The sequence below is a fragment of the Octopus bimaculoides genome, chromosome 20, assembly GCF_001194135.2.
Source record: "Octopus bimaculoides isolate UCB-OBI-ISO-001 chromosome 20, ASM119413v2, whole genome shotgun sequence".
NCBI classification, from domain to species: Eukaryota; Metazoa; Mollusca; class Cephalopoda; order Octopoda; family Octopodidae; genus Octopus; species Octopus bimaculoides.
In genome coordinates, this window is record NC_069000.1 from 14,409,264 (window position 1) to 14,436,276 (window position 27,013).

Below are 27,013 nucleotides of genomic sequence, written 5' to 3' on the forward strand. Positions count from 1 at the left end.
TATATATAAAATATAGCATTTTTTTGGTTGTTTGTGTGTGTGTGTGTGTGTGTGTGTGTGTGTTTCTGTATGTCTTTCAACATATAGACAAGGCAACACAGACTTAAAAAAATATATCCTTTCACTTTGAATAATGTCTGAAGGTACACGCATGATCAACAAATAGTTTTACCAGCAGTGCAGCAACAGTTAAAGACTTAGTTTTTATGAAAAGATTTCATGTTGTTTCAAAGAAAATTTATTCTAATATTTTTGACTCCTTTATTTAATTGAACCTCATTGTGTGGAGCTGTAAATGTGTGAATGTCCTTTCTGCTAGGCAGTGACCCTCTATGGCAAGTCTACGGATTCTGTGAACATGTACGTTCAAGCACCACCAATGTTTTCAGGAGCAGCTGGGTTTTTGAGCTCAAAGAATCTTGAACATATTGCAATGCGCAAATGGACTAGTCAGGATTACATGTACTCTCCAACAGCATACCGTATCAAGGTTGATTATAAGGTAAGATTTCATTCATTATTTTTGAAAGCTTACTCAGGCCTTTAAATTTTTTTACTTGTTTCAGCCTCGATGGGTTTAGTCAAACAAATGTGTTTAATTTCTAAGTCTGGTACTTATCCTATTGATCTTTTGTGCCAAACTGTTATGGGAACTTAAACCAGCATCAGTTGTCAAGTGGTAGTGGGAGACAGACAGACAGACACACATACATTCGATGGGCAATTTCACAATTTTCATCTATCAAATTCACTCACATGGCAATGACTGACCTGAGTCTATTGTGGAAGACAATTGCCCAAGGTGCCACACAATGGAATTAAAACTGAAACCAAAAGATTGCAAAATGGGCTTCTTAACCACACAGTCATGCCTACACCTACATATAGCACTGACATGAGAATCAGATCATGAATTAAATGATAATCAAATTTTTAACTTTTATTTAGCATTCAAAAACATACAAGATGTTTCAGAATAGATCCTTGTTGAAGTTAAAACTTCCATTTTTATAACTTTCCCTTTATAACAAGATGTACCTGTAATTCTTGGATCCAGCCTTGGCACGCTGTGTTATGCTGATTGTGTCTTAAAATTACGTTAATGGTACATGTCTGTGGAATATTCAGCCACTTGTGCACTAACTCAACATGCCCTGTAGTTCAGTTGTGGTTGAGCAACTGGAAACTTGTGATTGGAAAGTTTAACTGTGATCCATTTATTTATATTTTAATTATGTACAGTTGGAAGAAAATCTGTGAATATTATATGTGATGACAAATATTTCTGTCATATTTCTTGAACATTGATACCTTACTTTCAGTGTTTTAGAAACGCATGAATTTTTATTTGAATATTCGTGAAACAACTATTGAAATAAGAACCTTAATGTTAGTTGGAGTCATGTCCTCATCTTGATTGTTGCTTTCTTTACGTTTCAGCTATGTATGCTCTGGTCTTGTGATTCACCTTAGTACTTTGCCTGGGATTGAACTAAGAATCTTTAGGTAACTGCACTAAGGTGAATCACAAGACACATTAAGAAGGCTGGCGGTTACACAGCCGAAACGTAGTGACAGCAACAACCAAGATGAGGGCACCACCCTGACCAATACATAATATAAATTCCTCATTTCAGAAATATAGAGAATTGAATTAAGACTTTGGTGTTCCAAACACTATCATTTTCATTGTTTATTTTACTCCACTACCAGGTGGTTATTACAGTTAGTGAAATTTTGATATTAGTCCTCATTGGTTTAAAGATTTTTGTAACCCAGTTCCATGTGACATAGATAAAAAACTTTTTTGAAGTTAACAAGAAGATGATGATGGTCATCACAGTCATTTTAATGTCCACTTCTCCAATGCTTGCATGGGTCAGATGGAATTTGTTGAGGTGGATTCTTCTATGGTTGGATGCCCTTCCAGCTACCAACCCTTGTCTGTCTTCTAGCATGGTATTAATATTTCCCCGTAAACTGTGTTTATGGAAGGTTGGAAACAAGACATCACCTGTATGGTGATGATGCTTGCTTATAACTGTCATATAAAGTCAAATCAAAGATACAAAAAAAAAATACGGACACATACAGCAAGCTTCTTCCAGTTTCTGTCTCCAAAACCCATTCACAAGGCTTTGGTTGGCCTAGGTCTATAGTAGAAAACACTTGCCAAGTGCCACGTTATGCGACTGAACCCTTGATGCGTTGTTAGGGAAGTAAGGTTCTTAACCACACAGCTATGTTAAAAGTGCTGTGTTAACCCTTTCAATATGCGTACATTTAACCATTCAGTATGCATAATTACTCTGACAAATGTAATGCTTTGTTAATTTAGATTGTCTTGAATTAATCATGCATTATCTCACAGCTTTAAACAATGTGATTGTTTATTTTTAGAATGGCTTTGTAGCAAAAGTATAAGAGGCCAGATCAGGCATGTTTGAACCTAAAACAAGCAGAACATTTGTGCTAGTTTAAATGCTAAAGGGTTAAACTTTTACATTCTTTTTTATTGCTCCTTGTTTCATTATAATTTGATTTTTTTGAAAATTAAAAATATTTGTTTTCTTTCAGGATGATTGTGATTTATGTCGTGTATGGGAGCAGGGTTTAGCTATCCTTGTTTCTACACCTTTATGTGTTCGCACTATGTGTTACTTGTGTGGTAGTGCTGGTCAGCATGAGGTAAGCAAGTTTAATTTAACAATCTTAATCTTTTTCTCTAGTGTTTCAGTTTCTTGCTGGAACCATCTTCTTTTTAAGCAGTTCCCCCATGAAGCATATATATATAAAAAGTCGAATATATTTTGGTTCACAAAGATTATCATCATTCATCATCATCAATTTAATGTTCACATTTCCATGTTTGCTTGTGTTGGATACTGTTTATTGAGGCACATTTTCTATAGCTGGATGTCCTTCCTGTTGCCAACCCTTAACTGTTTCTAAGTAAGGTAATATTTCCCCATGACCAGACATGTTTTCACAGAATATTGGAAATAAATGACATTCATTTACAACAATCACACATTATTTAGACAAGGAGACAAGGAGATCTTGGATATACACTCTACTTTATTCACATGTATTTAATACCAAATGAAAATTGTATGACAAATTATGTTCAGTATTTGAATAAAAGTTGGACAGACATAGGTTTACATGGAGTTCTAAACAAAGGTTAATTATTATACTTTTTCATTTTAAATTACAACTTTCCAACATGCATGCACATAGACGCGCATGTGTTTTGTTTTAGACACTTTTTTTAAAACAGTACTTCATTTGCATTTCAGTTTGTGTACTGCCAGTTGTGCTGTGAACCATTCCATATGTTTTGCTTGGAAGAGGATTGGCGGCCAACAGACAAGAACATTGACAACTGGTGCTGTTATCGCTGCCACTATTGTCAAGTATGTGGTCAACAAAACAATGTAAGTATAAGTGAAGCCTTTCATTACTATATTTCTTATTAAAATACACCTCCCCCTATGTGTTGTAAGTAAATCCTCAGATAATCATGACTTTAGATTGGCTTCATAAAACATCTATAACTTTATTTTTTATTAATATATTAAAATGATGTTTTAAAATCACTTAGCAAAAGGGTTCTAACATAAATTTATCATGGAGTTGTCTCAAAATTATTTGGTCTTATTTATTATTAATTATTTATTCTGAAATTATCTGAAATCATAACTGCAAATTATAGATGGAAGTATTGTCAAAATTTTAAATGAATGAATGAATGTTTCTGGTGATTATTTTATCAACCTTGAAAAAAGTTTAAAATAAAGTCAACTTTAGTTGGATTTGAACTTAGAATGTAAAAGGTCATAACCAAATTCCACAAGGTCTGATACTCTGTAAATTCTACTTATCTGCTGTTATAAATATTGAAAAAGAATTTATTTATTTATAAAGTTCTCTGTCCTTACTAGTGTTAGGAAGTGGTGCAGATACCTGTGCTGCTATTTTAATAGACATAACAGTATTACCAATCCTAACATGGTTAGATGTTTTGTATTAAAAAAAAAATAATTAAAAAATGGTTACCTTCTCAAGTCATGCTGACTCATAAGGGCCAGTTTCCTGGATGGGATACTGGGTCCATCGCAGGATTACTCATTTTTGCCAGCTGAGTGGGCTGGAGTGACATGAAATGAAGTGTTTTACCCAAGAACGTGTCACCCAGTCCAGGGATCAAGACCACAATCTTACAATCATGAGTCCAACACCCTAACCACTAAGCCACACACCTTCTTGGATGTTTTGGCATGTACATGTTAAGCAAAACTTGCTGCTGAGTTTTTTATCAGATTGATTTGGCATGTCATGTACTTCACAAATATTTCCATCATTTAGTCTTTAATGATCTTTTGTATTTAAAATGTTCGTTACTTTATTTTGTTGTATCTCTAATAATTTCGTTTGCATATGTATATTTCAATTGCAGCTATTGCAGTGTAAGAAGTGTCACGAAACCTATCACCCAGAGTGCCTCGGTCCTAACTATCCAACAAAACCGTCCAAGAAGAAGAAGATATGGGTAAGAGTTTGAACCTTCCATTCATATCTAAAACATGATCCTTGAAGATTACTAAATAACTCATTATTACTACACTTATGGCAAAGCTACTGTAATTTCATCCTTCAATTGCATTTTACATAATAGTCTGTCACACTCAACGAAGCTATTACTTCTACCACCTAACCAGTGTGGCTAGTTGTTAAAATGGCATTTTGTTGTGTGCTTCAACAGTTTAGAGACAAATGCAGGTTTTTCAGAACCATCTTGTCAATTGGTAAAATAAAATGAAATGTAAGAAGAGAAAAATGCCATCAGAAATAATGTATGCTGTTTATAAATAACCTTTATTTTGTTATCCTATTTGTTTTGGCAGATCTGTACGAAGTGTGTCCGGTGTAAGAGCTGTGGAGCAACGACCCCTGGCAACTCGGGCAATGCTACGTGGATGCACGACTTCTCCCTCTGTTATGAATGTGGCAAATTAATGGACAAAGGTAATGTTATTGTACATTTCTATAAGTATAAGCATAATAAGAAACAAACAATATTTTAGGATTTCTGATTTCTAATACAGTTATCCTTTTGATTGGTTAAGTCTGACATTATCAATAATAACATCCATTGGAAAGTGATTATCCTTTTGATTGGTTAAGTCTGACATTATCAATAATAACATCCATTGGAAAGTGATTTGCAATAGATAGTCTAGAATTTTAACCTGGAACCACAATTTCTGTCTGTTGGGATACTTGGTACTTACTTATATCATCGACCTCATTTCACATCTTTTCCATGGCTATTCTCTAGATTGGTGACTCTCCATTTATTGCCTTTTTTTCTCATCTTTGTGAAGTTCAGATTCTTGAGATCAGCTTTCCACCACATCTTCCCATATCATCTGCTTCCGCATGATCCTTTCACTTGGATTACGTGGCACTTATTTACTTAAATGTCAGTGTCTTCAATCATCACATCCATGATTAATGTATGTTAATCTATATGCTATTTTAAATTATGAATAGGTTTACTTATGTATATATATCACAGTAAATAATCCCTGTGGTTAAACCACTGACCTCTCTCTACAGGATCTTTATATTATTTTGAATTCTGATTATATATATTTGATAAATGTGCGTTCAGTTCAGTCTGTAAATAAGACCATGAGGTCAAACTACATGCTCTTTCAGCAGGACAAACTTGAGAACACTGGTCTTGTTTAACCACAGTGTCTGTTCATATAGTGAGGTTAAATGCGCGTCTATTAAACACGCGTTTGTGAATTTATTTATAATTTATCCACACATTACTGTCTCAGTGCTTTACTTTGGTTATATATTATTTTTGTTTCTTCAACAGGAAACTATTGTCCGATTTGTCGTAAATGCTATACAGATGATGACTGGGATTCTAAGATGGTGCAGTGCTCTTCTTGTGACAGCTGGGTGCATTCTAAGTGTGCTGGACTCACAGGTATGCAGTAATTTATATTGGATGAAGTAAATTTGAACAGTTAAGAGCTATGTTTAAAGTGCATTTGCACTTCCATTTGTTAAATAATCATGAAATATACAAACTAATATTAAAAATGACACTGACTGAAGGAAATCAAGAATTTGTTTCTGCATACATGTAGAACACACTTCAGTGTATTTTGCTTAACTATTGTAACTGTTATGAATTTATGTGACTGTGTCTAAGTGGATTTTTATTGCATTTTGTCTTTTGTGTAACTGGTTTCATATTTTTTATAATGCATAGCTTTCACAATGTGTTACATATTGAATAGATGTATACTTATTATCAAAATATACTTTTAAAAAAGAGAAAGAAAATAATCTTTTTATTTCACTTATCTTTGGTAAAAAAAAAAAATTTTGAGACATTTATTCACATCTTATTCATTTGTCTAAAAACTTTAATTTTCACTCTTTTATTAGACGAGCTCTATATGATGTTTTCACACCTGCCAGAAGATGTGCAATATATTTGTTCACTTTGTTCGGAAAAATCTCCTGCTCAGTGGGAGTGCATCATACAAGAAACAATGCAGCATGGCTTTCAACGAGTTATGCTTGCTTTGCAACATTCTAAATGTGCACAACATCTTTTAGGACCGATGGCTGCCAAGCAAGGAATAGAAAAATTTAAGGTATGTTTTAGTTATATATTGGAAAAATTTTAACCATATTAACTTGTGTGTTATTTATAATAAATACATTTTTAGCAATTACTTATTTAGTTTCTGTTAATTTAATTAAAAAAAATATATTTTCTTTTAAATTTCAGAAAAAAAATAAACCAAAGAATTGCAAAGTAAACACTTGTGGTGATGATGATCATGATTCTTCTCAAGATGACTCCGCAGTAACTTCTCTTTCCCTAGGTTTGCCTCACTGTAAAAGTGACCCTTCACCATGTCACAATGCACCTGTCTTTAAAGTTCCTCATACAAGCCCTCGCTCTAAGAGCTCTTCAGTTGTTGGTACTAAAACAGTTGTTGGCTCTCCAAACACTTCCCCTGTCTTTTCTTCAGTCTCTGGCTGTGATAAATTGATTAAGTCTGAAGCTGTAACAACTTACTCATCCACCAACAAGGTTGCCACTTCAATATCTTCATCTCAAATCTGTGATAGCTCACAAACTCACTCTAGTGACAAACTTAACAACTCCATTTGCAGTTATAGCACATCTAGGAAATGTCTCCTGGAGAGTTTTAACAAAAATTCAGAAGTTATTTCTAATGTTACATCTCCTCCAAATAACTCTTCTCTTCAGACCAATTCTCCAAAAGATTCAGAAACAAAGGCTATTGATAGTTCTGTTCCTAAAACTACTGCTGTCAGTCTCCCAAAGACAGGCGGTGCTTGTCGCTTCGTAATGGGACCAATGTCACCTGCTGGTTTCTTTAGGAGGAATATTAGTAATAGGAGTCATGGTATCAGTATTACTAGCACTAGTAAAGTTCCAACCACTCCAGTTTCATCTAATACTACAGTGAGCGCTAAAAGTTCTTCTATTGCAAATACATTAACAACACAGTCTCCTTCAACTAATACTAATTTAAATCCTAGCAATAGTATACAGACAAGTGAATCGTGTAATGTTTCAGGGTTTTCACCTAAAGCAATTTCATATGGGAATAATCCTAAGATCCCTTCAGTAAGTACTGTATGTTCCAGTAGTTCAGTTAGTACAGTTTCAGCTCTAAACGGCACTATTATGACGCCTAATATCGTATCATGTTTTAGTGATACAAAGGCTCAGTCTCCTCATGGATCACTTGTAAGCAGCGTAACAACTTGTAGTTTTAACAACCCCAACAACAATGCACCGTCTGGTGTCGTCCCTAAAACTACTACTTTGACTGATGTTTCCTTGTCACAGCCACTGACAACTGAAACTGCAAATGATGCAACTCGGATTTGTACGAACATTACAACTTCATGCACAACATCATCAACTGTCGGAGTATCTATGGTTGGTAGCGTAAATGTGTTGAGTTCAGTATCTTATGGGAGTAGCTTTATTAGTACTGTTTCTTCAACAGCTAGTATTACTGGATCAGCAACTTCAAAGTTTCCTGGCACTGTTCCATCTAGCAACACCACTTCAACAACAGCTAGCATCACCTCTTGTATTAGCAGTGTAATTAAATCCAGTGATACAACAAAATCATTGCCTTCTCCAGCAGTTAGCACAGTAATTTATAAATCTCCTGTTTTCTCTTCTCCTACCCACAGCCTGAACACACACCAAGACACTAACAATATTAAGAATACAAAATCTTCAGACAAGCTATTTAAAAACAATCTTAGTACAAATCAAAAAAATCAAAAAAATAAAACTACACATGAGACTTCTAAATTGAACACAATAATTGAAGAAGATGAAGAAATTGATTTTAATAACAGTACTAAATGTTCAGCAACACCTGTTTCCACAGCTCATTCGACTTCTTCATCCGCAAAAACGCCTTCCACAAACAGTATTTCAACAGCCCAAAGCTCATTACAAACTACAAACTGTCCTTCTCCTGTACCATCAGAGGATAGTACAACAGATTCAGCATCTGAAGATTCTGATGATGTGTCAAACTTTAATTACAAAGATGTTGCTACTTCGCTTCAAAAAGAAAGGCAGAAACTCTTCTCCGAAGCTCGCAAGAATAAATCTCTCTACACTTCAGATGATGGTAATCTTAAGTGTATTCCTGAGCTAGCGCTTAAAGCAGAAAAAGTGAAGGAATATCCCAAGAATTTCCATGATGTTATTGAAAAAATAAATAAACTTCACTATCAGAGTGTTGTAAGTATATTTTATTTTATTTCCATTTTGTACTTTGAATTTTGAAATCTTGAAAAAAAAAAAATTTTTTTTATCAAAGATATCAAAACAAATTTGTCATCGTCTAGTCAAGTTTTCTTGGATTTGCCCAACTCAGTTATGCTGCCCATCAAGATCCCACAATTTGTTCATGAACTCTAAAGAGCTACATCCAGTCTGTACAGAGGTGGTCAATGAAAGTTTTTGCTGGACAGCCAACCTGTGTATATCCATGTCAGATTGTCTAGGAGTATATCATTAATGAGTTCTTGCTTGGTTTTCCACTAGTGTCCTGCAAAAAAAGCATCTCTCTCTCTCTCTCTTTCTTTCTCTCTCTCTCTCTCTCTCTCTCTCTCTCTCTCTCTCTCTCTCTCTCTCTCTCTCTCTCTCTCTCTCTCTCTCTCTCTCTCTCTCTCTCTCTCTCTCTCTGTCACTGTCACTCTCTCTGTCTGTCTGTCTGTCTCTCTCTCTCTCTCTCATATGAGACTAGTAATTAAAAGAAGACTGTCATTCATAGAAGAGGAAAATATGATGCTCTAAAATATGATGTTTTTGGGTGTTTCACATCGAATGAACTATTAGCAGCAAAATTATTATATTTAAGATTAGATTATTTGCTTTCCTTAAAACAAAAAACCCCAAAAACGTTAGATTTAATTCTTTGTACTATAGGCACAAAGCCTGAAATGTTGGAGAAGGGGGGGGGGCTAGTTGATTTCATTGACACTAGTAATTGGCTGGTACTTATTTTATGAACCTTCAAAGGATGAAAAGGCAAAGCTGATCATGGCAGAATTTGAACTCAGAATGTAAAGCCAAAAGAAATGTTAAGCGTTTTGTCCAGTATGCTAACAATTCTGCCAGCTCACCCACCTTTACAATTACAAACTTAATGAAATCTGATTGGTTTAATAATATTACTTGCTAACTTCTGTTTTTCTTTTATTAACAGCACCAGTTCAATGAAGACATGGTGAGGATCATACAAACAGCTCTAAGTGACAGTGCTGATCAAACTGTGAGTCGGAAAAGAGCTAACAACTCTGTGCGTTCGATCTTCATCAAGGTGGGATTAAGTCATTCCGGCTTTTTGTTTTTCACTCAATACTGTACTTGCTTTCGAAATTTATTGTAATAAGCCTTTTTGATTCAGAGCCTGTCTAAAACCACCCCTGGTTCTACGATATAAATTCCTTGCTTTAAAACGATCGAAATTAAAATCTTCCATCAGAATTGTATGTTTACGTTCCAAACATTTGGTTAATAAAAACAAAGTTGTTTTAATAAGTCTTTCATTATTTTCAAAATTAATTCAAAAACAAATACTGTAACAAGAGGGATAGGGTTTTAATAATAAGGCCCCCACATAGACTAATTAGAAGCACAGTTATTTCTGTACTCAATATCTTTGTAAAAAAAGTTTTGTTTGCTAAATTCATGAAGTATATTTCTTTTTCTCTCAGCATATGGAAAAATTTTTTCCCTGGTTCAATGTCAAGGCTTGTGCATTATGGAATCATAATAAAAATCTGCCTGTGTAAGTAGTCTTTTGGAATATTTTACTCTTTATAATTTATGGATTTTAATACAGGAAGCTTATTTTAAATCTCTTTTGCTTGTAGTGTCAGACTGTTATTATTGATATTTTGAATATAGCTTTGTTGTGCCATTATTTTGATATTTTATTCATTGGTTTTTTTTTTGTCTTTCCATGCAAGCCTAGCATGGTTGCATTTATTAAAATTCCATTTTCAATCAATAGCGTATGATTTTTAGACATGAGTTTAAGAACTGGAAAAGAAGGTAATAAACTCATAATTAGGTTGTAAACCATGATAAAAAAAAAGTTATATTGTGAGTGTAAATCATGTTTCATTCATAATACAGAAATCACACATTACAAATTTGTTTTGGAAAAGAACATTGATGACTGGTATATTTTCTTCTAGGGATATGTTACCAAACGCTGTTCTACCACCTTCAGGAGATCATATATATGCCCAGTGGATGATAAGACCATTTCAACCTTATTCCACTCATGATTTCCCTCTCAGGAAAACTTGTACAACACCTCATAAAAAACCAGGTTCATTTTGTAAGTAGTTTTTTTTTTAGATTTGTTCTACTACTAATGTTACTTCTTCTCCCCCACTTCTAGTTTCTAAACGATTTTAATGCATTTTTCCATGATTTATTTTTGATCTTTTCTCTCTGTTCCAGCTTTATCTCATAACAACAAAGATAATGAGTCGGAGGAAGGTTCTACTGCTGTGGAAGTTTGTGAAGACTTTCGAACATGTGTACTCTGCTGGAAAACTTCTGATCTTGATCCTGAGGTATTTTATTTTTCTATTTGAAAAAAAAAAAAAATCAACTTCTTGAAGAATTTCAAGGGCACAAACTTTGTCTAAACTGGTTATTTAACCTTGAAAACAATGAGAAAAATATATAAAAATTTTACAAAAAATATCTGATTAATAGTAATTATATAATCGTAAGTAATTGGAATTTTAATGCAGATATATACAACCATTGATTAAGTTCAACAAGTACATTTTAAAATATTAAAAATGGTAGTGAAGAAAACTAGCATCTTGCTTTCATTAGATATGTATTTTTTTTCTTTTTAAGCGTGTGTATGTGTATATATATATATAAAATATTAAGTGTGTTATAGAAAGTATGGGCTGTTTACGGAGTGCTCATAGAGAGAGAGCCAATGTGAAATAATACAAAGTAGAGGAAAATGAAAATGCAAATCCTAGGCAGTCACAGTAGCTTTGGGCAGATTTTGTACCTGGCTGGCTCCTGTCAACTGTCCTACCCATGCATGCAAGGAAGATGGACTCTAAATGCTGATATATATATATATATATATTATATATATATACACACACATACAGGGTTGACCAAAAGTCAACTGACAGTAAGTCGAGAGCATTTAATTCCAAGATTTATTTATGTTTAACAACTGAATGAATTTAATAAAAGCATCTAAATATGAACCATCATGAAAATTGTTCAAACTGAAGTCCTTCTTGAGTGACACGTTTTTCCATTCGAGTCAGTACAGAATTACAGATAGTACTTATGGAATTTTGATTTACTGTCTGGTGACTTTTGGCCAACCCTGTATATATTGTGTCTTATGTGTGTGTGTGTGTGTGTGTGTGTGTATTTGTGTATTGACCATTTCAACTATCATGCTGGGAAATGTCAGAATAGATATACTGGTGTTGATGGAAACTATGGCCACAGTAAAATATAAAGAATCAAGACTCTTGGAGTGCTTTGATGCAAATGATCTTGCGTATGCCAGTGTGAAAGTCAGCTTGGTGTACCAACTAAATTGACCCTTGTTCTTAGTTAATTACAGTTTATTTTCTTTGTCAAAAACAGATTGTAAAATTTTATTTCTGCTTTGAATACATGTCTTGTGCGTCTCTTGCTCTTTTAGGAAGAAGGTCGACTCGTGTATGTTGGCCAAGATGACTGGATCCATGTCAATTGTGCTTTATGGTCAGCTGAAGCTTTTGAGGAAGAAAGTGATGGCACCCTACAAAATGTTCAACCAGCTATCAGTCGAGGCAAAATGATGGTAAGACTTACATTTGAATAAATGTTGAAACTAAACAAAATGATTTATTAAAATGTTTCTGTTACTGTATTTCTAATGATACATTGACTTAATTCATTTTTGAAAATAGTCAAGAATTTGGAAGGATTTGGTAAAATAAACTTTTTCATTATTAATTGGGGAATTGAAGGTAGTGGATTGGCTGAATCATTAGAGCGTTGGGTGAAATGCTTTGCAGTATTTGTTCCGGCTCTTCCTTTTACATTCTGAGTTCAAATCTTGCTGGGGGTCAACTTTGCCCTTCAATTCTTTCAAGACTAATAAAATAAAGTACCAGTCAAGCAATCAACTATCCTCTTCCACTTACAGATTCCTGGTTTTATAGCTAAATTAGTAACTAAACATTACTGAACAAAAGTTTCTTATATATAATTCTAATGGCATGTTTATATTCAAAATGAAATGATATTCCGTGTGTTAGAGTTAAGATGGTCTCAAGTTCAAATTTTTCCTTTCATACTAACAGCTAGTAAATCTTTAACTCTGTTTTTATTTGATTATTATTCATTTTTATCATTTTTTTTTTCCAGCGCTGTGACAAATGCACCAGACCCGGAGCTACAGTTGGTTGCTGTCACAGAGGGTGTCCTGCCAATTTTCATTTCCTCTGTGCCAAACAGGAATATTGTATATTCCAAGAAGACAAAAAAGTCTTCTGTTACAATCATCGACACAAAGTTGATGGAGATGTAAATAAAACTATTTCAGTATTTTTAAATTATGTTTCACAGTTTTATTTAATTAGTTAATTGCAGAAACTATAATAGACACAAAAATGTTTTGTAAGTGAATTTTCCATAATATGGGAGCCCAAATAATTAATTTGTATTGTTTTAAAAGCTAATATAAGCTTTACTTGTTCAGCACCCTTTATCCTTTTAGCATTCAGGTTACTCCATCAAATATAATGTTTATTTATTCAATACCTTTTAATTAATCGTGCACTATCTTGTAGTTTTGAGAATTTGACATTCTCATGGATGCTCTTTCTGTTACTAATTCTTATTTGTTTTCCAAATAAAGAATTTTCATCCCATTGGTCCTCACATGTCAAACCACTGCAAAGTGAACTTTGTAACCATACTGCCACGCCTGTACCTGATGTGTGGTTGCAAATTAATGTTTGTTAGGTTATAGGTTCACAAAATACTAATGGGCTGAAACCAATTCTTTCTTTAGAATGTTGTAGCAAACTGAACTACTTTGTAGCTTGTAGCAGACTTTTTGTTCCTAAAAATTCAGTTTTCTTACCTTTTTTCTGAATGCAATATTTGCTATTGACGCAATCATCTTTACGTAGGATTAATTATTTAGCTTAATATATCATCACTAATCTTCTTTATTACTTTGTATATAAACAACTAAATATTTCCCTTTGTCCATCGCTCACTTTATTGATGTTTCAGCTATCTATGACTTAACCACACACTAATACATATTTACAATGTTTGTTCCTTTGCTTTATAGTTAGTTGAAGATAATGACTTTGACGTGATTCGCAGAGTTTGCATTTATATGGATCATCAGAAGTATCCCAAGAAATCTTGGGTAAAAGGCCTACCTGCTTCTGGCATTAATGTCATTATAGGTATAGAATTTTTTCTTTATTCTTAACTTTTTGAACAATTTCTTTATATTACACAATCATATATTGATTATTCTTCTTTCATTTCTTTTTTTTTTTTATAAAGGTTCCTGCACTGTTGAATGCTTAGGAAATCTCACACCACTCTCAGATCGATATGATATGCTGCTTCCAGTTGGTTTTCGGTAAATATATAATCATTACTTGAATGTTTTCAAAGTTTGACAATTTTGAAATGCATTATCTTGTTTTTCTTTTTCTCTTTAAGCTTTTCAATTATGTTTTACTATTCATTTTAACATGAATGTGTTTGGTTGTTTGTATTAAAATTTTATTAAAATTAAAAAATTTTTTTTTTTTTTATAGATCAACTCGAGTTTATTGGAGTACGAAACATGCAAACAAGCGATGTGTTTACACATGTCGTATTAGCCTTGCAAAACCACAATGTCCTAAGAAGCCGAACAAAGAGCAACAAAAACTTCAATCTGCGGAACACAATACAACTAAGATAGAAGATCCAGAGTTGCTGGAAAATTCTAAAATTGAAGAACTTGCGAAATCTAAAACGTTGACAGCTGAGAGTGCTGAAGATTGTGGTCGTTTAGGTGGTATAACAAATGATGATGAAAGTGTTGTAAAAGCTACTTCAAATGAAAAAGAAAAGGATTTAGTTCCAGAATCTAATGAACAATCTAATAATATTTCTTCTGATAAACCAACAGACCCCAAAGATTCAACAGATTTGGTATTGAAAGAAAGCTCAAATGTTGATTCCCAGGTGGCAGTTGTTGAGAATTTGGAAGATGATATTGTGTTCACTAGTGAAGAGGACAAGTTGTTGTTTGGAGATGGAGCTCAAGATTTGGAAACTGTAGTTGTTGTTGCTGAAGCAGAGGATATGACAGATGAGGAAGCTATTCAGCTTGCTAGGGAGGCTCTTCTTGCTGCAGATAGTAACTTTACTGAGAATGAAATCTCTACTGAACTGACTGAATCAGATAAGGGAGAACTTGATAGTATGAAAGCTCCTAAATTTGACTCAGTGGTAGAACCAGAGATTGTTGAATGCTCATCTGAGCAACCTATTGTGATACCATCATGTATAGATGGAGATTTACCTGATAACATCAACAGTTCACTTGATGCCATTTCAGAGGTACAGGTACATTCTGAATGCGACAAAGAGATGATGTACCTTGAAGACGATAATAAACCTGTTCAAGTGATTAGCTTCAATAGAAAAACGTTGCCTCTGAATAAAAAAACCCAAAATAGATATTCAAAGGTAGGATCTAGATTTCAAGATGATAAATCTACTCGGTTTTCTCCGATATATGGACCTAAAGGAGATATAATTGGACATAAACTATCAATCACTGATGCACTTGCTCTAAAAAATTCCCTACCCTCAAACTCACAGAATAATTTGAAAGATCATAGCAAAAGACGTTTAAAAAGATTTTGCTCGAAAAAAAATGTAAAACTATTAGAATTAGATAAATCTAGTGGTGGAATATTAAAACATAGGAAAATGGTTTCAAATGAGCTCACTAGTTTATTGCATGCTGACAAGTCAAGAATTCCTAGTAATCTCGATAAAGTCAGCTGTAATAAAGGAGTACAAGACTTAACATCTAGTTCTGAATCAACTTGGCTCAACGATACTTTTGATTTAGGGAAAAATTCAGGTAAATCTAAAAACTCTCCACCTGTAAAAGTATACCCTTTGCGACAAACAGTTTCAAGAATGTGTGAGCAGGCGTTAGCAAAGCGCCCTCTGGAAGCAATTTCTAGGAGCTGTAGAGACGATCGTGCTAAATCATCCCTCTCAGTATTGTCAACTGTTGAAACTACAACTGAAGAACAGGTAGTTGTTAAAAGAAGTGAAGATATTCCTCTGCATGACAAAATTGCATTGAAGATCAGGGCGGAGAGCTTAGCTAAAAGTAGTCCGGGGGAGAGAGGACCTTTCAAATGTCCAACATGTAAGCGACTCTACAGAACCAAGGAAAGCTTCGAGACACACGTTGAAAAGTGTGATTTTGAACTAAGCACCAGTGAAGAAGAAGATGATGATCAAGATGGTCTCCGCTCACCAAGGCGGTACCTTGGAAACCCCCGTTATCCCATGCGTAATTCAACTTTGATTCAGAGAGTTGCTGCGGAAGTTGAAGCAGAAATGAATTTTGGGAAAAAGATTCACTCAAGGAAGCGGTCACATGATTCGATGAGTGGGTTGGATTCTGAAAGTTTAGACTCAATACAGAATAAAGCAAAGCAAAGTCGTAGTCGGAAGTCAGGGGACTTGTGTGGACAGATTGGAAATGAACAAACTCAGCCCACAGAAAATCGTGAAGAGCAAATTGTGTGTAGTTCATCTTGTGGAGATTCTGAATCAAAAGATCTTGATTTGTCAAATGAGAACAGCACTTCACAAACCAATCTTAGTATTAAAGAAGACAAATTAACTCACTCTAATTGCCTACCCGAAAGTAGCTTTGCTGATGATTCTGATGCCACCCTATCACCTGCTCAATGTGATCATGGTTTGTCTTTAAACGAAGAAAGCTGTGATAAACAGAATGCATCGGTTTCTTCTGAATCCGCTGCCGGCACACAATCAACAACTGATCGCAACAACTTGGATCTGTTGTCAGAATTAGCTTCAAAGCTCAGTAAACCACCGAAAGAAGGCAATTGTCATGAATCTGATGCGAAGAGATTGAAGGTTGATGAAGAGTCTGGAAGACTTGGCAAACAGAAATTGGAAGTACTCAACGGAATTATAAGTGAAGCTAGTTTTCTGAAACAGTCAGTCTCTCGTGATAGAGACAGCATTCCCAGTGAAATTCTTCCATCATCTAATAGTTCTGAATCTGTTAAACAGCACAATACCATTATTACTGATGATAAGACCGAAAGTTCTCTTGGAGAGTTATTTACAGACAAATGTAAAGAGTTAGAAGATAGTAGTCATAAGAGCTTATTTTACCAAATATTTCACAATGCTAGTGCCAGTAACTCAACTTCAAAGTCATTAAATGTTATGGACCCTCTTGCAAAATCCAAATTCGTATCCAAAATGTCTTCAGATGAAACTCAAACAGATGATAATGCTCATCAAGAATTATTAAATAAAAACAAACCAATGTTTAATAATTCTATTTCTAAGTCACCTATCGAATTCTCTACAAATCTTGTGAAGAACATTAATACTTTTGCAGAAATATCACACATTAACAACCCAGCTATTTCTTTAGTAGGTACCTCATCTAAAGCATCATTAACATCTTTAACTGCATCTTTATCTACAAATGTTAATTCATCACACATCTCAGAATTAAATAGTTCTAGCACTCAATTAATACAGTGCCAAGACAGTATGGCACCCCAAATGTTAACCACACCTGTAGTTACTATGGCATTATGTAATACAGTTTGTAATGTACAACCTCAGACTACATGTGTGGTGGCTCCTGCCCAAAGTGTTCAGCCACTGACTATGTCCATGCAAAGTGCCTCTCCTCATCTTCTTAGTTTGACATCAGTAAACACCCCATATTTCAACACTTCAGACTTAACTTCTCCTGCCTTACCAACTCTTGCATCACCCGTGTTTAGCCAAGCTGCTGTTACTCCAATAGCTATTGCTCCTCCGCTTCCATCTCAACCACCTCCTACTCCAACTCTCAGCATCAACTATGTGGGTAGTTTTGTGTTACCATCTGCTACTGACCAGCTGGTGAATATTACTCCGCCACTCTCAAGCAACCCTTTTTCTTCTATAGCAACTTCTGTACCTCAGCTCCAGTCTACAGCGAACATTAACACTTCTGAATCAATTTCTAAGATACAATCAGCTACAACTATGCACCATGCACCAAATACCATGATGTTACAAGAAGGCTCAATGCAAAACAAATCTCCTTATATTATACATAAAACGTCTGTGCCTACTATGCAAAATTCCAGCTCAGTTGTAAAGATTCTTGTTGATAATAATCCTCCCACTTCATTTGTAACTGGGTCTAGTATAGACTCGAACAGTTCAAACACAGCATATAATTATAGCAAATTACTACAGGAAATTTTTAAAGTAACACAACCACCAACTATCACAAACCAAACGTCTCTAATAGCTTCAACAGTATCTAGCAAATCTGATAGTTGTCAAACTACAAGCACTTCAATAGTTGAAAATCCAATGGCTAGTCCATCGCTATCATCTTTACCAAGTAGCAATCATAAACGCTCCCCTAATCGTAAACTTTATTCTAGGATTTCTAGAGTGAAACCTTCTGGACTCAAAGCACCATTTGTTTTTAGACAAAACTGTAATAAAAGTCAGCTTGCTGATTCAGCTGATGCAGTGAAAATTGTATCTGGAGTTGAAGAAAGCAGCAAATTTATTCAGAATATGGTGAGTCTCAGTTCTAGTTCAGATTTACAAGTAGTAAGTAATGTTAATAAATCAGTGTTACCTTCTCAAAAAGAACAGTTTAATCTAGTGTCACGCAAACGGCAATCAGCCGCGGGATTGCAATCAACAAAGCGCATATTGTCATTCATTTCAAGCAAAAATGGAATTGTATCAGATCAACAGAAGGAAAAAGAAGAGCGTGCGGTTGCATTTGATTCCAACAACAACACAGAAGACAAGGCAACTAAAAATGCCGGAAATCAAACATTGACCCCAGCAACTGACTCCCCCAATCAAACTTCAGATGCTACTGACTCAAAAGTATTTGACCCATTTACACCAAAAGTAACTCTAAGAAAGAAACCTGTGCGAAAAGCAAGAAACCTAAATTTCCGGAGACGTCCTCGAGGTTAGTATTTAGTAAATAGCTTTTATCGCTTTTACTTGTTTCAGTCATCTGACTGGGGGCATGTTGGGGCAATGCCCTGAAGAATTTTTAGTTGAATGAATTGGCCTCTGTACTTATTTTTTCTTCTAAAGCCTGGTACTTATTCTATTGGTCTCTTTTGCTGAACTGCTAGGTCACAAAGATGTAAACATAGATATCAGTTGTGGGAGACAAACACACACGCACACACACAATGGGCTTCTTTCAGTTTCTGTCTACCAAATCCATTCAAGATTTTGGTTGGTTCAAGGCTATAATAGAAGACACTCACCTAAGGTGCTGTGCAGTGGGACTGAACCTGGAATCGTGGTTCGGAAGCAAGCTTCTTACCACACAACCATGCCTGACAATCATTTATTAGATTAAATATCTGTGACAAGGGCACATTATGTGTTTTCTAGGAATTTTTACATTAGTCTTATGTTCTAATGATAAAAATATAAGAGACATATTGTATGAAGAGTTTAAAAGGTTATTACCAGTTTCTCTCAAAGTAATTTTATGGCGTCAATGAAATTTCAATATTGAACAAGTAGTAAAACATTGAAAATGCAAAATATATTTGCGAACATAATTTGTATTTTCAATGCTTAATTACTTAACAATAGCTGAACTTCGTCATTAACATTATTATCTTAAGAGAAACCAGTACAGCGGGCTGGCAGAATCATTTGTATGCTTGACAAAATGCTTAGTGGCATTTCTTCTGGCTCTTTATGTTCTGAGTTCAAATTCTGCTGAGGTCAGCTTTGCTTTTCATTCTTTCAGGTACTCAGTAAAATGAGTAGCAGTTGAACAGTGTGTGTGTGTGTGTGAATGTAATTAACTTTCTTCCTTGTGCCAAAAATTAGAATTGTGTATTAACCATATTATTTATAATAACCATATTATCTATCAATGTGAAATGATATAACAATACAAGGGAAAATAGGGGGGGAAAAATGAATTTAGAAATATTAGTTTGATTGGAACATTAAAAAATAATGACAAAACATTTTATGACTTCAGATTTAAGGAAGACAACAGGTCGCGAAGGTAATCAGCAGAATGGAGGTGCCCCATTTGCAGAGGTGGAGGAAGAAGTAATGGAAACTCCATTCATGAGTTCTCAAACGAGAAACTCGACTGGTCCTTTACCCCAGCCTAAACCAGATCTCAACCTACCACATCTTGTATTTGAAATTTCTAGTGATGATGGTTTCTACTGTCGAGCGCATTCAATTGATGGTAATTATTATTATTATATTTCTCTCATTGTTTTCTCTTTACTTTTTCCAATGTAAAAAAAGGAAAAACAAAATATGAATTTGAATAATGTCTTTTTTTCTTTCTTCCTTTTCTGTCTAGATGCTTGGCGTCAGGTTTATGAGGCTGTCCAAGATGTCCGTGCCTTGTCTAAAAGGAAGCAATTATCCTATGCAAGTTAGTAATTTTTCTGTCGATGTAGTTAATATATTTTGATAAATATCGTATGTTCATTTGGAGTATATTGTTACAGAAAACTTACCCAATTTCCAGTTATGTTCACCTTAACGTTTTAGATACTAGAGGGAATTTGTTAGCAAAACAGAGGGAGGGAGGGAGGAACAGATTCAGTGGACTGCACTTGGTTGTATATTACCAAAGCACTCAAAACCAATTTATATATAATTGTAATAGAGAGGTTTGTCTCTTGAGCTACTTTTTCTTAGGTACAGTTATCTGTTATTTGATGACATTAGTGCAAGTAAAAGCCCTGTCTTGAGTTTTAGCTATATTGGGATTGTAGTCTCTCCGGAAGAAGTCTTTATAAATTACAGTACACACAGAGAAATTGTAGGTGTTTTATTCATAAGATGTCCTTCAACTGAATTGTTTTAATATTTTGTCCAAGAGATAATTTGAGACTCATAGTTGTACAGTTTAGTTTGGACATTGTCACGGTCAAGTTCTTTGGTGATGCAAATGTAATGACATTGCTTTCTCAAGTTCTCAGATGCAAGGGACAGGAGGACAGATATCTGATTGATGTAGCGCTTGTTTTTTTCAATTCCTAAACTCTCTCATTTCAGATATAGATGGTGCCCTAATGTTTGGTGTAAGTCATCGAGCTGTGGTATATCTTTTGGAACAGCTGCATGGTGCAAAGAAATGTTATAATTACAAATTTAACTATCATTCTCCTCCAAGAGAATATGATGAAGATGATCAGGTACGCAATTGATATTTATTTTTAATGTTTCTTTCAGTTTTATTCTATTTTAGTCTGTTTTCCATATTTATTTGTGGAAAAGGGAAATTAAAAAAGAAAAAAAATGTCCATGTGATTTTCAATGTTGAATTTACAACAGATGCACTTATAGTTTACAGTTGTAAAAGTTCATAAGTCACTTTCAAATTTACCTCTTCTTTCATTTGGGATACATGTGTTAGAATTATAATAAATCTCACTAAACATTTTTTCCATACATTGTAATACTAAAGAAAAATCTGTGTTTATTACACACAAGTGATTTTATTACTTATAGGTATGCATTATATACGAGTCCATATACACAATTATATATGGTGTTTAAAGATAATTGTAGAAAATTCTAACACAATTTATAAAGCAATGTTTCTAAATGGTCTACTGCAAACTTAATAAATTATCAGAAATACATATGTACTTATTTTAAGGAAGTATGACCAGTTTTAAAGGTTTTATATCAGTGCTTTGATATTGTAATATGTATGTTAGCTTTTATATTATTTTATTTTTATAATTTTGTCATATGTGCAACAATTTCTCTCTTAAATATTAATTTACTCATTTCAGGAACCTACTGAAACATCAAGTGGTTGTATTCGCACGGAACCATTCAGTACAAGGAAACCATATGACATGTTTAGTTTTCTCATGTCACGTTACCGGAACCGTCCTCAGTCAAATCATGCTACTGGTGATGAAGAAATGGCTTTGAAATCATCTAGGTTAGCTCAAAATTTTATGAATTCATTGCAAAAACTCTTCCTCAGTTATATACATCCTTATTTTTATGTGAAAATCATTTTGTATTTAGAAAGGGGAATCTTTCTCGAAATATTGTAACATCATTAAAACAACCATTAAGGATATTTTGATTTTGATTATAAAACATTTCACTTGCAGAAATAATCTTTATTGAAGCAAGCTATCAATCTTGTATGCTCTTGTAGCATACTTCTCTCTCTCTTTCTCTGTTGAGTCCACCACTCTGAATGATTGGTATTGGCGTATTTCTGTCTCTTGTTCTATTTTGTGCACTCATGTATGCTACTCTCTCTTTCGAATACCCAAGTTGTTTTACATTATTGATTAAAAAACAAAAACTTTTTTTTTCTTAAACCAGGCGACCGACCAGCATGGACCTTCCAATGGCTATGAGGTTTCGCCATCTTCAAGCACATGCTCGTGAAGCGGTTGGTGTTTATAGGTAAGTTAAAGTCTAAACATGTACAATAAGCATGTCTTTTGGATTTTATGGAATCTGAAAGAAAGTAATTGTTATCATGCTGTCATGTGTTGGACTGGACTTTCTGAGGTTGTGTTTTACAGCCTTTCCAGTTAGCAAGCCTTTTTGTTGTTTCTTATCAGATGCAGGGTTTTCTGAACAGTTTAATAGAACTGTTTTGAAATAAACTGACTTAAATTATTATGACCAATCTTTTACATGAGATTATTTATTATATATAAGTAATATTTACAGAGACGGCTGTCTCAATGTACATGGTGGTTAGAATAGACATTTGTGTTAATTACATAAAACTTTTTATGTCAATTTATTTTTAGATCTATGATCCATGGCAGAGGTTTGTTTTGTAAAAGAAATATAGATGCTGGAGAGATGGTAATTGAGTATGCTGGCGAAGTCATTCGAGCAGAATTAACTGATAAAAGAGAGAAGTTTTATGAAAGCAAGGTACCTACAGTTGTCTTTCACCAAATGCTTTTTTTGATCTGTTTTAACCCTTTGCTATTCAAACTAGCCATATCAAGCCCAAATATCCTACCCGTTTTATGTCCAAATGGATCACACCTCTCACACCTACCCTGCAATGCCATTCTAAAAATAAACTCTCACACCATCAGAATGTCAAAGCTACACGATAATATATGATAAAATTCAAAACAATGTGAATAAATAAGTATTACATTTGATATGTGAAGGCACATGGCTCACAATCATGAGGTAGTGAGTTCAATTCCTGGACTGGGCTGTATGTTGTGCTCTTGAGAAGACACTTTATTTCATGTTGCAATGTTTGCTTTTCTCATCAGTGGTGTGGAGAAAGGAGGCTGGTATGCCTGGGCAATTGTTCGTTTTCCACAAACAACCTTGCCCAGACTTGTCTTGGAGGGTAACTTTCTAGGTGTAATCCCATGGTCATTCATGACCGAAGGGGGTCTTTACCTTTATACTTGATAGGGTGATCTGAATACTAATTTTTGACAGGCTTTCTTCTCTGTTCTTTATAAATTGATTCACAGAAAAAGCTGCCTGCTTATAAAATAAATCCTAAATCTTTGATTATTCTTTTGCAGGGCATTGGTTGTTATATGTTCCGTATTGATGATGTAGAAGTTGTAGATGCAACCATGCATGGTAACGCTGCCCGTTTTATTAACCATTCATGTGATGTAAGTTTTTTATTGGTTTATTTTTTTTTTCAAAATTTCTTTTTAATAGTCTCATACATTGGACTGCAGCCATACTTGCAGTGGTGGTGGTGGGGTCTCCCTTGAAAAGTTTAGTTGAACAAATCAACCCCAGTACTTATTTGTAAGTCTGGTACTTATTCCAGTAGTCTCTTTTGCTAAATTCTGAAGACATAAATAAACCATTGCTGGTTGTCAAGTGGAGATGGGGAGGGAGGCAAGGCATTGATCAGACCAAGGCTATAATAGATTTGCCCAAGGTATTGTGCAGTGGAACTGAACCCCAAACCATATGGTTGCAAAACAAGCTTCTTAACCACACAGCCGTATTGGTTGTTTTTAAAACATTTCCTATCATTTAAGTTTCTTATATTCAATGAATGTTCTATTACCTTGTCATGTTTTCATATGAAATCAAAGTAGCATTGAGGAATGTTGGCACACCGTTGCTTACGATGTCGAGGGTTCCAGTTGATCCAGTCAACAGAACAGCCTGCTCGTGAAATTAACGTGCAAGTGGCTGAGCACTCCATAGACACGTGTACCCTTAACGTAGTTCTCGGGGATATTCAGCGTGACACAATGTGACAAGGCTGACCCTTTGAAATACAGGCACAACAGAAACAAGAAGTAAGAGTGAGAGAGAGTTGAGGTGAAAGAGTACAGCAGGGTTTGCCACCATCCCCTCCCGGAGCCTCGTGGACCTTTGGGTGTTTTCGCTCAATAAACACTCACAATGCCTGGTCTGGGAATCAAAACTGCGATTCTATGACCGCGAGTCCGCTGCCCTAACCACTGGGCCATTGCGCCTCCACAGCATTGAGGAATAAGGCACAAAGAACAATATGCTAGATTGAAAGATACATTAAGCATGGAAATGGATTTATCCATCATACAAATTCATTTGTTGTATTGTTTATCCCTTACACAAATTTTGGAATTAACTCCTTTCAGTATCTTACTCTTTGTTTTTATTAACTACTTAGTCATCTACCTTCACTCATCTATCACCTGTCACCTGTCACCACTCATTTGTCAGTTGTATTGATCCATTCATCATAAACTTATTTATTTAATTTGTTCATTTTATGTCCATTTTTTCTGTGCAAACATGGGTTACACGAATACTTTGTGTTGAGGCACTGTTTTTACAGCTGGATGCCCTCTCTGTTGCTAATCCTTATCTGTTTTTCAAGTAAGGGAGTTTTCCTTCCACTTGTCTTTGAAAGTACAGAACTACTGAGCAATTTGTTGATTGTTAACAGGGATATGTCAACATGCATTATTTACTGTAGTTCAACTCAGTGCAGAATGTAAGCATTTACATGGATACAAATATGTGTGTACAGATGCACACTTACACAACAAGTATTGTTCAGTTTCTGTCTACCAGATTCACTGAGAAGGCAATGGTTGTCCCAAGGCTATTTGAAGAAACTTACCTCAGATACTGTGTAGTACTTGAGACCATGGTTGCAAAGTGAATTTCTTAACCAAGCAGCTGTCCTGCACCTATATTTATTGAAAAAGAAATATTTCAGCATTTCAAAATATCAGTGTTTTGTTTATATTTAGTGCAACTTTGCTTAGTATTGACCAGTATATTGATAATTCTAAGTCTTAAAAAGCAGAGCAAGATCACAGATTTGGTAACAGTCAGCCAGTTACCAAGAAGTGTTATGATTTTACATGATTCTGTATATGAAAATGGTTTTGAGCTGAATAGTAAATTGTTAAAACAATCTTTGAATGTATATTAGAAAGTTTTTTCGTTTTTTTTTAATTTGACGAATCTTTTCTCTGCTCCAACATGTGTTATGTAAAACATAGAATAAAAAATGCAACTCAGACTATAATCATCTTATGCTTTAAGAATTACAGAAATATAAAACAAAATCATTATTTGTTTGTTTCAGCCAAACTGTTATTCTAAAGTGATTCAAGTTGATGGCAAAAAGCATATTGTAATTTTTGCAATGAGACCGTAAGTACTGTTATGTTTATTATTCTTTCTGCTATTAAAAGTGATCTAGGGAATAAAAAATACATTATTGAATCTTTCATGGAGTAAATATTGTATTACATACATACATACATTCATTTAAATTTGCTCATTCAGTTTCTCATTTAACCTCTTAGAATTTAAACTGTTTATATCCAGCCCAAATATTCTGCTTGTTTTATGTTTAAAAAGTGCAGAAGGTGTAAGGTGGCTTTTCATACCTACCTTACAATGTCTTTCTAATCTAAGCTCATTATCAAAATCTCAAAGCTATAAAATAATGCATGATTAATTCAAAACAATGTGAATAAATAAACTTTACATTTGGCAGACATTTTAGATAACTTTGTAAAGGCGGTGAGCTGGCAGAATCGTCAGCACGCCGGGCGAAATGCTTAGCGCTGTTTCGTCTGCCGTTACGTTCTGAGTTCAAATTCCGCCGGGGTCGATAAATTAAGTACCAGTTACGCACTGGGGTCGATGTAATCCACTTAATCCCTTTGTTTGTCCCCTCTATGTTTAGCCCCTTGTGAGCAATAAAGAAATAAGATAACTTTGTAATCTAGTTTTGCCAGAATAACAATATTTAGCTGAAATGAAATTTCTGTTAAGATTTAGGATACAATCAGTATGTAAATCAATTATTTGAATTGTGTTATACAACTTCTGCATTTTGTTTTCTTTTCCAGCATCAAGCGAGGCGAAGAGTTAACTTACGACTACAAATTTCCCATAGAAGATATCAAAATTGCCTGCACCTGTGGCTCTAGGCGTTGTAGGAAATACTTAAACTGAAATGTATTGCTGTTCAACTAGATGAGCTAGCTTATACCTGTCACCCACTGCCATCACCAATTCTGCTTACATTATTTTTTCTCTTGAACTCAATGCTGATAGGTGAGAAAGGAGAAATTTCAAGAAACACATTTTTTGGCCTCCCAGTTTTGGCCTGATGGGAAATCTCTATGGACCAAAGCTTTGTCACTCTTCAAAGTAAATAATCTACTATAAATAGAATCTTTTGAAAAACTGATTCTGTCAAACAGACCAGTTTTCTTTTGGCAATTTCTACAATTTTTCTTCAGTTATGGCGAAAACTACAAAAACAAACAAAAAGCAAAAAAAATACCAATAACAAAAACGGTTCTTACTTACTGACGTTATTTATTATCAGATTTCACCAGGGACTCATTTTTTTTTTTTTTTTTTTCCTTTGAGTATATGTGTGTGTGTAAGTATGTACATACGTTGCGTGTATATAATGTACATATGTGTGCGAGATTTGAATGAATGTTCATAACTATAAAACTTGATTATTACAATGAAGAAAAATTGTAGAATTATTCTTTAGAAATATAAGTCTTTTTGAGAAAGATTTAACAAAAAAAAAAAAAAAAAAAA

At 34.4% G+C, this 27,013-nt stretch overlaps 1 protein-coding gene across 1 annotated transcript in view; it reads left to right on the forward strand.

Moving 5' to 3' along the window:
- The window catches only part of LOC106883428 (histone-lysine N-methyltransferase 2A), a 33,941-nt gene extending 6,934 nt beyond the window's left edge, over positions 1–27,007 (forward strand). The window contains exons 6-31 of the mRNA XM_014934425.2: positions 320–502; positions 2,578–2,688; positions 3,300–3,437; positions 4,460–4,552; positions 4,908–5,028; positions 5,894–6,007; positions 6,475–6,686; positions 6,824–8,842; positions 9,813–9,926; positions 10,324–10,397; positions 10,810–10,955; positions 11,081–11,196; positions 12,318–12,458; positions 13,028–13,186; positions 13,965–14,085; positions 14,189–14,267; positions 14,449–18,914; positions 19,962–20,180; positions 20,301–20,375; positions 21,005–21,144; positions 21,751–21,905; positions 22,304–22,387; positions 22,744–22,873; positions 23,497–23,592; positions 25,527–25,594; positions 26,302–27,007. Coding sequence (XP_014789911.2) covers positions 320–502; positions 2,578–2,688; positions 3,300–3,437; positions 4,460–4,552; positions 4,908–5,028; positions 5,894–6,007; positions 6,475–6,686; positions 6,824–8,842; positions 9,813–9,926; positions 10,324–10,397; positions 10,810–10,955; positions 11,081–11,196; positions 12,318–12,458; positions 13,028–13,186; positions 13,965–14,085; positions 14,189–14,267; positions 14,449–18,914; positions 19,962–20,180; positions 20,301–20,375; positions 21,005–21,144; positions 21,751–21,905; positions 22,304–22,387; positions 22,744–22,873; positions 23,497–23,592; positions 25,527–25,594; positions 26,302–26,407 — 9,480 coding nt within the window. The 3' untranslated portion in view covers positions 26,408–27,007. The remainder of the gene's footprint in view (positions 1–319; positions 503–2,577; positions 2,689–3,299; positions 3,438–4,459; positions 4,553–4,907; positions 5,029–5,893; positions 6,008–6,474; positions 6,687–6,823; positions 8,843–9,812; positions 9,927–10,323; positions 10,398–10,809; positions 10,956–11,080; positions 11,197–12,317; positions 12,459–13,027; positions 13,187–13,964; positions 14,086–14,188; positions 14,268–14,448; positions 18,915–19,961; positions 20,181–20,300; positions 20,376–21,004; positions 21,145–21,750; positions 21,906–22,303; positions 22,388–22,743; positions 22,874–23,496; positions 23,593–25,526; positions 25,595–26,301) is intronic.
- Positions 27,008–27,013: the final 6 nt, after the last annotated feature.